At 37.9% G+C, this 13,165-nt stretch overlaps 1 protein-coding gene across 37 annotated transcripts in view; it reads right to left on the bottom strand.

Annotated features, from left to right (window-relative positions):
• Window positions 1-13,165, bottom strand: part of dlg2 (discs, large homolog 2 (Drosophila)) — a 186,852-nt gene that overhangs the window by 90,852 nt on the left and 82,835 nt on the right. For 24 of the 37 annotated variants that reach the window (XM_055017123.1, XM_035951104.2, XM_055017134.1 and 21 more), the window contains 3 exons: window positions 10,370-10,453; window positions 9,328-9,492; window positions 1,776-1,835 (listed from right to left, as the gene is read on the bottom strand). In XM_055017123.1, coding sequence (XP_054873098.1) covers window positions 1,776-1,835; window positions 9,328-9,492; window positions 10,370-10,453 — 309 coding nt within the window. The remainder of the gene's footprint in view (window positions 1-1,775; window positions 1,836-9,327; window positions 9,493-10,369; window positions 10,454-13,165) is intronic. The other 13 variants (XM_055017128.1, XM_055017140.1, XM_055017138.1 and 10 more) reach the window with 3 other exon arrangements.

Raw genomic sequence — 13,165 nt, forward strand, 5'->3', positions numbered from 1 at the left:
GAAACATGCATGTGTTTTTACAAACTGCTATTACCATGGAAAGAGGCTGGTGATCAATAAACACTGAAGCAGTTAGAATCTATAATGTCTTCCCTGAGTCTAAGTCTCCAACCTGTGGTGCTGGATTTGGTCAGCAGAGGAGGGGTTACACGTCCTCTGGTTATAGACACACCATAATTCTTTTCTCCCTGCTTCCTTTGCAATTACCCTGACTGTAATAAAGCAATTTTTCATTCAAAAGTCTCAAGGCTGAGAAGAAACAAATAGGCTAAGCACAGAATTTGTCGTCCCAGCCCTGTTCACAACTCCCTTGCACAATTGTCTCTGTCTTTTCCATATTCACATTAAGGATCAAATCAGGTCCTCCCTTATGCCGTGAGGGAACCAACCCACCAGGAAATTACACCCACAAAAGTCAATAGTTTTCTAAGCCGATGAATCTGTGTGCCAATGCTGGGCACAAAGCAGTACAGGAGAAATGGATGCACGTATTTAAATTTCATTTTCTTTATTTATCTTTTAGTTATTTCATGAATTACTTAATTGTTATTTCATCAATAAATGTCAAAAGTAATGACTAAGATGCAGCTACCAAGTGACTGTTAATAACAGTTTCCCAGGTTGCAATAATGAGCCTTACTTATGAAATATAAACATAGAGTGGACCTTCAGTGTGAGGCTCAGAAAAAGGCTGAACAACAAATCTCACCAACGGTGTTTAAATAAATGAGGGTTATGAACGAATAAATGAAATGTGCTTGTCCTTCTTGAAAAAAGTCTTCTTCGATACAACCAAGTCATCAGATATTTCACTTTGCACAGTGAGAATGAACCTGATGGACAGACTCCTTTGGCGTAATTGATTTTGCAAATCTGTTTCTGTGACAGATTAAATGCCAAACAAATAAGACTCAGGTTTTAATACGATGCTACATTATTATTACAGTTAGTTAAACCAAGTAAGTGCTATAATTAACTAATACTCAGTCAATCTATGGTAGTTTTCAGCGACAGTGAAGATGTCTACCTTTCCTCTAATTCCTATGAAAAAGATGACTTCTACCTTTTTTTAAACACAGTGTGTGCTTTTAAGACTTTTGAAGTCCAGTAATTGATAGAACTAACTTTTCTTTGGATGATAGTGTGTAACATTCAGACTCTTTGTCAAAGTGAAAGAACTAGACTCATGCAAAAGCTGCAGTCATTTTACACCTATTTGCATCATTTTATCATGACTATCATTAATTGTTATTAATGATGTTTAATCTCTGACAAATCATTATCAAAGTTGATAAACCGTACACAGGAGAGCACACTGTAACTTAAAATTAGTAATGTTGCCTTTGAATGTTATTGTCTGTGCTTCGACATTAAATAATCGGTTAAATCAGAAAATGCAATCTTGACCACATGGGTACCTGGGCACAATAAACACCTAAACATATTGCAATACATTAATATTAACAATGACAGATTGACACCAGATCACAGGAACACCACAACAAGCACATGGGATTTGCTGGCAAGCAAATGGGTCACCAACACGCATGGGGATATTTTAACAAAGTGGGGGTATGACAAAATATTGGTAGCGACCCACAAGGAAAACAAAGACTGCTTTTTCAAGCAATGGATTGAAGACAGCACTGAAACAGTCCATGCACCATCAACAGGACATCAATCTTCTGGGTGCCCAAAGATAAGTGAAGAGTTTTAAATAATACCCCAAAATGTCCCCAGAGATAAAATAAAAATATTAATTAAATAAAACTTGCCATGTAGTTTGCTGTGGTCACACCCGGGTATGCAAGATCAAAACGGGTAACCAGTGCAGGCTGCAGGTAAGAAATGAAAGACAGGATCACTAGCCAGTATACTTGAGTAAAGAGAGGGAGAGAAAGAGAAGGGAGTCCAAGGTGGCAGGATAAAAAAAACCATTAGTAATGGTTACCCAGTCACAAGTCGAGGGGAGTGGAAGGAGAAGGCAAGGTAAGGCAAGTTAATTTGCATAGCACCATTCATACACAAGGCAACTCAGGGTGCTTTACAGAGGCATAGAGATGCATTTAGAAAGGAACATTGAAATAAATTAAAATCACAGAATCAGAGAAGAAAAAAATGGTCAGAAGGGTTCAAATTGAATGAAGATGAAGAGCAGTGGATCCCTGCGGTTTCCTGCATTACTTCAACGAGTGCAGTGCCTGTTCAGGACTGGCCTGCAGTATTTCTACTTGCAGCCCTGACATTATCATCGACCAACTACTCATCCAGACTACTTACCATTCAACTTTGTCTGTGCCGAGTTATTAAAAGGTTACACTAAATCCTAAATTCAAAAATTAGCATCATTAATGATGCATCATTAGTTGTTAGCAGGAACCTGTGAGAAACAGGGTAAACACATTGTTGTTAAAACAACTAACTTATTAGTTATTTAAAGTTTTTCTTCTTATTACTCAAATAATATAATTCTTCCAAAATAAATGTCAAAAATCTGTCTCACAAATATTTCAGCATTTTTATTCAATCACCTAATCATTATCAAATTTCCAACTCACTGCTGTGTTATAATAGTATTATTAATAATAATAGAACCTTTTTTTCAGATGCCTGATCAGAAAACTACTAGACGTCAAATTCAAAAGTGCACACAGATTGATTTAATCAGTCGGAACAATCCTTTCTGTGAACTGAAGAATCTGGAATTTAACTGAAGTACTTCACTTAAAACAGAAAAACAGAATAGCATGGATTCATTTCACCACTGAAGTAATTTGCAGTTAAAATAATCAGGGATAAATGTATCCCAATTTATAGACAGTGAAAGAGTCCATAATGTTAGCTAAAGCAATTTTCTCAGTCTTACATGACTTTAAGAGACAACAAAAAATATAATACATTAGATGATGCATGGTGTAAGTATATATTAACACAGCGGAGGTGTATGTGGGGATGTTGAATAGACATTTAAATAAACTATTTTAAATACCACTAACAGTGTTATCAGTATAGTAATGAGTCAATAATCCTAAAACCTGCATCATGTTTTGTTAGGGACAATGCACAAATCAATTTTTAGAACAATTTCTCCTTGATTGCCTCTGATTTGACAGAAATTTTCATCACATTAAATATAGATATAAATGGAAAGATATTTGTGACATTTGAGATTGATATACAGTGCAGTGAAAAAGTATTTCCATTAAAATGTATTCTATTTTTGCCAATTTGTCACACTTACACTACCGTTCAAAAGTTTGGGGTCACTTAGAAATTGTCCTGGTTTTTGAAAGAAAAGCAGTATTTTTTTTTCAATGAAGATAACATTAAATTAATTAGAAATACAGTCTAGACATTAGTGTGGTAAATGACTATTCTAGCTGGAAATGGCTGATTTTTGATGAGATATCTACATAGGGGTACAGAGGAACATTTCCAGCAGCCATCACTCCTGTGTTCTAATGCTACATTGTGTTAGCTAATGGTGTTGAAAGGCTAATTGATGATTAGAAAACCCTTGTGCAATTATGTTAGCACATGAATAAAAGTGTGAGTTTTCATGGAAAACATGAAATTGTCTGAGTGACCCCAAACTTTTGAACGGTGGTGTAAATGTTACAGATCATCAAACTAACTGTAACATAAGACAAAGATAAACCAAGTAAACACACAATGCAGGTTTTATGATGATGATAAATGAAAAATGCTGTCCAGCCCATCTTGCCCTATGTGAAAAAGTAATTGCCCCCTTCGCTACCAATCTACCAAATGACCAGATTCATTTGACAACTGGGTTCAGTTTCACCAGCCACGCTCATGTATGATTATTGCCAGGCTTGTTGAATCTAAACATCACTAAATAGAACCTGTGTGACATGAAGTAGCTAAAGGGTCTCAAAAAGCAGCACATAATGCTACGTTTTAATGAGATCCATGACCCGATGTGAAACAAAGTCGTTGACATTTATCAGTTTGGAGAGTTACAAAGCCATTGCCAAGTCCTTAGTAATGAAAAAAACCTAGTTATGAAAGGCAGGTTTCCTCCAATCACATGCTGTTAATATATACCATTTAATGCATATTGGTTTCAAATATTGGTTACCAGCCTTTCTTGATTAACCAGTAAATTGCATATATTTATCGGTCCTGAAAAACTAAAGATATCAGTTGATCCTAAAGTCATTGATATGTATCAGTCTCGAGAGGGTTACAAAGCCATTGCTAAGGCTCTGGGAATTCAGAGAATCACAGCGAGAGACATCATTTACAAATGGAAAAACATGGAACAGTGGTAAACATTCCCAGGAGTGCTATCCACATTTCTCCAAAAGCACATCAACATCCCATCCAGCAGGTCACAAAAGAACCTAGACGTACATCAAAAGATCTGCAGACTTCACTGGCCTTAGTTAAGGTCCTTCTACATGATTGCACAATGAGGAAGACACTGGTTAAAATGGCCTCCATGGGACAGTTGCATGCAACAAACCACTACTGACCATAAAGTCTCGTCCAGCATTTACAAAAAAATATCCAGATGAGCCCCAAGACTTTTGGAAGACATGGGTCCTGTTACATCTGGTGTAAAGCTAATACTGGATTCCACAAGAAGAACATGACACCAACAGTAAAACATTGTGGTGGTAGAGTGATGGTTTGGGGCTGCTTTGCTCCCACAGGACCTGGACGACTTGTCATAATTGATGGAGTCATGAATTCTTTTCTCTATCAGAAAATCCTGGAGAATATCCACCATCAGTTCATGACCGAAAGCTCAACACATATAACTAAACTATTCTGCAAAGCCAAAATTCCTCCATTGCGATGTAGAAGACTGATCACAAGCTATCACAAACATTTAACTGCAGTTGTTAAGACAAAGAGTGGACCAACCAGTTAGTAGGTTTCAGGGGTGATATAGATTTTCAATAAAACTTTAATAAATCAACATTCTAAAACTGCATTTTGTGATGTATAGGTTATCTCTGTATAATATGAAACAAATATCAATATTTAGTTTGATGAACTGGAACATTTAATGGAAGTCACATTGCTTGCAATGAAGATGGGTGGTAGTTCACATAGCCTGGGTAACGGAGACAGAAATGTGCGACAAACCTAGCCTTGTTTGCACTGGGTCTTGCACAGAGATGACACACTAACCCTGTTGGGGCTGCATTTAAACGATCCTTTCTGTGATGCTTGGTCTGAGTGATGCGATTTGAGAGTCCTGCTTCAAAGTGTTCAATGCCACCATGGACACTGCTATGCCATAAAAGACTATCATGTGCTATAGATTCCAAAGTTTCTAGGTCGAATGCGCAGTCTTTCAGTAACCCTTTCAAGCTGTCTTTGAATCGTTTTCCCGACCTTCCAGTCTTTTGCTGACCTTCTCCAAGCTCACCATAGAACAGCTGTTTGGATAAACTGTTGTCATCCATTCGTACCAAGTGGCCTGCTCACTGTACCTGTTGTTTTTTTTTTTAATCATACCCTCCATTGAAGGGCAGCTTGATTTATAGAGGATGTGTAGGTTTGGTACTCTGTCTTGCCAGGGTACATGTAGGATTTTGCACAACCAACATTGGTGAAAAGACTCTAGCTGCTTGATATACCAAGCGTATGTGATCCGTATCTGAGCCATAAAGTGTTGCTGACTACAGCTTGGTAGACAGCTATCTTAGTTAATATGGTGATATTGTGACTATTTCATACATAAGTGTACAACTGCCTAAATGAGGCACTTGCCTTGGACATACGATTTGAAATCTCATGATCTAGTTGCCTGTCTGAGAGGAGGCACCCAGGATATGTAAAGGCATCAGTGTGTTTCAGCTTATAATCCTCTATGAAGACACTTAGGGCAATACCCTGCTGGCGTGGAGGTGGTTGATACATAATGTCTGTTTTCTTTGTGCTTATAGTAAGACCAAAGTTCCTTGCTGCAGAGGAAAAATAATTCAGAAGTCTTTGCAGGTGGTCATCAGTATGTGCAAAGACGCCACAGTCATCAGCAAAAAGCAGATCATGATCAAGTTTAAGACAAACTTTTGTTTTGGCCTGAATATGCAAAAATAGAATACTTTCAGAGATTAAACATTTTTCCCATTGCCCATCAACCCGCTTTCAGCATATTTTTGTTAACTGCAATTTTAAGTAATGTTCAAATAAGAATATCTCACGAACTATGATAGATAAAAATCTAAATGTTTACTGTTAATTCTCATCATGTCATTTACTCAGAATCTGAAGTATTGAATTTTATACTGTATTACTATTGTTTTTTTATTTTATTTCATCTCACCCATAGTCAGAGATTATTAGATCTATTGGTACATTATTTCAGGTTGTGAATCAATACGATGATGAGAAGTGAACAGTGAACATTTCAGGCTTTTGCAATTAATAGTTTATGAGATATTGCTATCCAAACATAGCTTCAAATTTCAGTGTGTTAAAAGTGGGTCAGCAGGCAATAAAGAAAAAATGATCTCAAGAAGTATTTGGTATCGGTAGTTTACGATTTAAAAAAACACCTCAAGCAAATCAGAAATAATCAAGTAATATGTAATAATGTTGTAATGATGATGTGAGACGTAAGCATTAGTAAGTGATTAAAGTGAAGCAATTAAATAATAACCTGGAGATAAATTGATAAATTAATTTACTTTTTTTAACTGTTACATTAATTGAAAGAAAAATTATGGTTAGGTGCAGCTGCAGTTATACTCAGGGTTATAGAAAGAAAGGATTAGTGTTAACCCTACATAATTCTATGTTAGTGACAGACTAATTAATCAGTCAGACCATTAATTAATAACATAACTGGCTCTGGCCGATTAGCAGCTCTCAAGGCTGGTAAACATAAACAGTCTGCAAACACATCTGCAGCCCTCGAATAGGACATAACATATACAGTACCAGTCAAAAGCTTGGGGTCACTTAGAAATGTATTTCTTTTGGAAGAAAAGCTGTTTTTTTTTTTAAATTGAAAATCGCATTAAATGAATCAGAAATACAGTCTAGACATTGTTAATGTGGTAAATGACTATTCTAGCTGGAAATGGCTGATTTTTAATGAAATATCTCCATAGGGGTACAGAGGCTCATTTCTAGCAACCATCATTGCTGTGTTCTAATGCTACATTGTGTTAGCTAATGGTGTTGAAAGGCTAATTGATGACTAGAAAACCCTTGTGCAATTATGTTAACACGTGAATAAAAGTGTGAGTTTTCATGGAAAACATGAAATTGTCTGGATGACTCCAAACTTTTGAATGGTAGTGTACGTCCAGCCTAAATTTTGCAGGGACCCAGGCAAAATAGGTTCTTGAGTAGAGCAAGTGTATGCTAGAACTTGAAATTAGCTACTGCACATTTACTGTTATAGGATGAGCTCAGACATATGAGCTAATATATATATCCGTAACCAGCAGCACAGCACAGAGCCTTGTAAACAGGCAATAAAACAAGTCACGAACTGCAACATGATCTGTTGTTAAGTGCACAACATGACATATGCATTTTATATCGGCTTTGGTCACTGAAAAATCCATATCAGCCAACCACTTCTGAATGCACTCAATGTTGAGTGTAAAGTAGTTTGGATGAGAGGTTGGTCTTTGGTATTAGGAAAGCCACAAACACAAATACTGGAGAAGAAACAGTTGGCCCCTTCCAAACACACATGTTTTGAACCGGCACCGCGCTAATTACTGAGATGGGGAAGTAGCTGTAAGAAGAGTCTGTTATGACATATTTCCATCACAGACTGACTGCATAAGTGCAAATCAGATTCACTGATGATCACTTTTGCACTAACAGGAGACTCGCATTACAACCGAGAAAACCGATAATTGGGTCAGAATATTTGAACACAGTTTTGGGTTCACAGCTTGTGAATAAACTGATACCAACATAAGGTGAACGACTGCCAGCACTCAAACAACTCCTTTTCGGATAAGTCTTGTGATAAACAACACATAAAAGTGCACAGACAGCATATCTGTGCCGACGTGCCAATTTAGCTTCTTTTCAAAGATGGAAGTTTAAATCAGCTTTCTTAAATCCTGCACTGCAGCATAATGAAGCTAAAGGTTGGTTTAATACTGAGTCACATATATCACCGCTGTGTGTTACATTAGTGTAATCAATGTCTACATCAACGTCGAAATGTTAACATGAAGATCCTCAGTAAAACGTATGGAGTGTCTGCACTGGTTTATTACCTTCATTATATACACTATGCATAAGTATGACAAAAGGTAACATATTACCAACAGTTTGCTGGATCACATCACAGCATCACTAGATTTAGCCTAATGACAACACAGGAAGAGAATACAAACACAGTCAGAGCTCCTGACACTAGACTCCACCAGAGTCAAGGCCATGTTCCCATTCAAATGCATATATATATATATATATATATATATATATATATATATATATATATATATATATATATATATATATATATATATATATATATATATATACTGTGAACCAAAACACAGCAAATATTCAGGAAAATCTTTCCCCATCAACTGTGACAGTAATTCAGAGTAAAACGTCACTTCAGTTCCAACACTGCCCTCTGCTGGCTCAAAAAAGCCAGAGGTGAGATGCAACCACTTTATAGGCCCCAGCTGCCAACTGAACAGCTATCCAGTCTTTAACACATCTAAGTACTGGTTGTGTTTGTGTTTTTGTTTTTTTTCTCCAAGTCTGGACTCTACATGGAGGCATGCGCTTTTGTGGGCAGAGAAGGACAGTCAGATGTTGGGGTCCAGATCACAATGTGCACTGGCACATTAATTAGGACAATGTAGGGGGAAGATGTGTGCAAGAAATGGTAAAAGCAGAAGGAAGGGGGCATGCAAAGACAATGTTTTATCATCTCTTATTCTAATGATGCACAAAACTACAAACTCAAAGAGGGATTATTGCCATCAAGTCATGCTTCTGTGGATCAGAAGAGCACATCAAAATAAAGGGAAAAACTAAAGGAGAAAAGAAGGATGGAATACTAAGTATTTAAGTTCTAACTTGTATACTATGCTCTGAAAACTGGCCTAAATTCAACCATGATCTACTGACTTTTGTGCTAAACACTTCCAGTAAATTATATGACTTCGATTAGAAACACGAGCCGAACCTTATCTCTCTAATATATAAAAAGTGTTACAACAAACATTGAACATTCTGTGGTCACATTTAAGCCAAAAAGAGAGAATAGAGAAGAAAAGGGAGAGAGACTGAAGAGAGGCCATGGCTTCTATGCCATGTGCAACAACCCACACTTGTAATACTAAGAGAGACACTGACCTTGAGAGGAGAGATGTGGGAATGGGACACGTAGCCGTGCACATTCTCGATCTCGGACAGGTTCTTCTCAGACACGTGCACCAGCTCAGGGGCGCGCACCTTGTTTGTGAGCCGCGGGAATCCCTGGTCAAGATGCGGTGAGTCATCTTCTTGGTAGTGGTATTGCTAAGAGTGGAAAGGGTAAAGGAGAAAAAGATATGCATTGGAAAAGAAAAGTGATGAGTTCTAAATGCTGGCAACTAAAGTCAGTATATGCTTTGTGTTCCGCTGCTCTCAGGAGTGACAGCAGAAATGGCTAAAATAATTAATATCGAAGAACTACATTACTGTTCAAAAGTTTGGGGTCACCCAGGCAATTTCACGTTTTCCATGAAAACTCACATTTTTATTCATGTGCTAACATAATTGTTTTAAATCAACATTTAAGACTTTTTCCCTCAACCTTTTCGATGTGGTACAATCCAACCTGAAAACCCCACCATAAACTGTAGCTTCGCAACCATGTGGGTAAATGAACAGACAGGTCTCACTATTAAAGTAGAAGTTTGAGCAATAACTAAGAAATGTTTTGTGAAATCTGATTAAATTAATACGTTTCTTACCTCTCCCAAATGACTGATCCAGGAACACTTCGTATTTTTAGAATGATTTTTGGGTATACACAGTACTATGAAATCCAACTTTCAAAACAATAGGTTCATGTGATACAAAATGGCTCCACGGTTAACATGTAAAACAAGTGTTGAAACCATATACAGGTGACAACAGAGATGGTTGTGAGAGTCAACAGCAGCTCTTTAGAGTCTCATAGTGACCAAATGAGCAGAGAATGAGGTCCAGACACAGAAAACTTTGATGGTACTCTAACCACATGGTGGTGCAGTAAACTCAACAATGACTCGTGATCTGTCACACATCAGTAATTACTGGGGTGACAAAACAACACATAAATGAGGTTGATGTGTGCTTGATTGCCACTAAGATACTGTACATAAATAGGATGGGATGAACAAAAAACTAGCCCCCTTCTCCCTTCTCTCACCCAGGGAGCGTTCATCAAGGCAGGGTTCATGCAGGGTGGGGTCTGGCCGTTGTGGGACGACCCCTGTACTGCTGGTGGCCTGTTCTGGAGAGAGCAACAGGACTGTATGTCACCACTAAGAACAAACAGCACAGGTAAGACTTAAGAGATTAAGTCAGTGAATTACATCCAAGATTCCAAGCATTCAGCACAGAAACAAAAACAAGCTAACTGCAAGGTGATGGTACATACTGTACATACAGTACTGTAGGTGTCTGTGAAATTTTGAACTAACAACAGATGTCTGTGCATGCAGGACAGATGTGGTGAGGGTGATTACAATCAGAAACACATACAGCTACGTCCATAAATATTTGGACATTGACACAATTTTCAGCATTTCGTCTCTGTACACCACTGCAGTGGATCTGAAAAGAAACAATTAAGATGTGCTGTAAGGGCAGACTTTCAGCTTAGATTCTAGGATGTTTACATCCAAATCAGGTGAACGATGTAGGAATTACAACACATTTTATATGTGCAAATTACACCGTTCACCTCATGTGGATGTAAATGCCCTCAAATTAAAGCTGAAAGTCTGCACATAAAGCACATCTTGATTGTTTCATTTCAAATCCATTGTGGTGGTGTACAGAAAATACTGAAAATTGTGTCAATGTCCAAATATTTATGGACCTGACAGTACACATAGAGGCTGTAACAGATGGGTAGCCACAGAAAAGCAGTAAAATTATCTTACAGCACAATTACACACTCCAGTCAAACTTTTTGGCTTGTAGGTCTGAAATACAAGCATCCCACAGATCTTTGCAAAATTGCACTGAGTTAGACCATTTCTCTATAACAGAGAAATAGCCATCTGCACAAAGTAAATGATTGTTTCAGGAGCTCTCGCCAACATAAAATTTTAAGGGAGAAACTCACAACCATAAATCGCTACTGTGTAAACTTGAAGATGGTCCACGGTTCAATTCAATGTAATTCAATTCACTTCAGTTTATACACTGTTGGTCAAAATGTTAATTGCAGCCAGTGAACAGGGGAGATTTGTTGTAAAGCACCATTTTAGTAAACATAATACAGAGGTTTAATTAAAAGATTATTGAACGATTGCGCATCCCAGTAGCTTAACTGGTTGTCCACCCCACATTCTTCTCCTTGCTTTCCTGTCTCTCTCCACTGTATATAATAAAGCCTAAAATGCCAAAAAAAAAAAAAGATTATTAAACAATTATTCCATGTGTGATATGTGTATTTTCTTTTATGTACCTGACAGTGCCTTTGACAACGAATATCCCCCTTGGGGACAATAAAGGTCTATTTATCTATCTAAAACTCATAATAGACTTCTTTGTTTCAATTAAGTGGTTTTGGGACACTAGAGGTATATAAGCATGCTGCTGTCTCTCTGAGGCAAGAATTGCGACAGGACGCAACTATCCAAGTCAACAGGAAACAATCAACAGGAGATTGGTTGAAAGGGGTCTGAACACCAGAAGGCCAATCAGGAAGCTGACAGCCAGACACAAGTGGGATCCAGGCAGTATGGAGCCTTTACTGTTGATCACTGGCAACATGTCCTGTTCAGAGATGAGTCACCTTTTCTGCTGTATAGAACCGATGGCCGTGACAGGATGCATCAAATGCAAGGTAAAAGACTCACTGAGGATTGTGTACAACCAACGCTCTCCAGTGGAGGCAGATCTGTACATGTATGGGGCTTTTCACTCCAATGGCAAATCAGAGCTGGCGATCTTTGGTGCCATTTTTACTGGGCTGTGCATCGTGAAGAGCTGAGACATCACCTATTTGCATGGGCCCAGCAGATAAACAGAGAGAACTTTAGGTACCAAGGTGATAATGCCCTGGCATACAGAGCACAAACTGTGCAGGATTTTGTTTGACTGAGGGAATCTGTGTTTTGTCCCAACCGGCATGCTCGCCTGACACCAATCCCATCAAGCATTTGTGGGATGCTCTTGGGCATGCAGTTGCTGCCAGAAACTCACAGCTAGGTAATCTTCGTGAACTTTGCCAGCTTTTACAGGAAGAATGGATCAGTCTCCACAGTGCAAAGTCACACACCATCGTGGACAGTATGCCTCGCAGATTGGCAGCCATCTTGCAAACAAGGGGATGTCGTCACATTATCAACTGCTTAGGTGTCCTATGTAAACTTCTGCAACACATTTATTATGAAATTGTTGTAATTTATCACATAGAAGATCTTATTAACACTTCTGATGCAATCAATAAAGAGTTATTTCTTTGTTTTGTAGGTATGATTTGGAATTGTTGTTCCAAATTTCTGATTAAACAGTACTAAACACATTATTCTGTATAGAAACACAACTGGTACTGTATTATGCAAGAAATTGTTCCTTTTAATGGAACCAATTTGCCACCAAAGCAAAAATTTTCAATAAAATCTCTTGTAAACAACATTTTGACAAACAGTCTATAGCAACAATTCAAAACATATGTCATCTCAAAACACTTAAAATCGTAAGGTGAAGATCTTCCTAGTTCTGAACAGAGAACCCAACAACCCAAGATTCCCTTTGGTTTCCTTTGAGCATGCAGTTGGCGGCAGTGGGAGTGCTACACCCCACCTACAACATGTTTCTTTAAAATTAAGCTGTCCAGTGTCAGAAGCCTCTGCTTATTGAACAGATTTTTTGGATATGTGTTCATCTGTTTCATGTAAAAACTCTGAAGCTCAGTGAAATTTGTAAAAACATGAAAAAGCAAAGCATGATGAAGATAAAAATCCTCATCTATGAGACTGCCAAAACC

This window comes from Amphiprion ocellaris, chromosome 14 (assembly GCF_022539595.1).
Source record: "Amphiprion ocellaris isolate individual 3 ecotype Okinawa chromosome 14, ASM2253959v1, whole genome shotgun sequence".
Classification (NCBI taxonomy): domain Eukaryota; kingdom Metazoa; phylum Chordata; class Actinopteri; family Pomacentridae; genus Amphiprion; species Amphiprion ocellaris.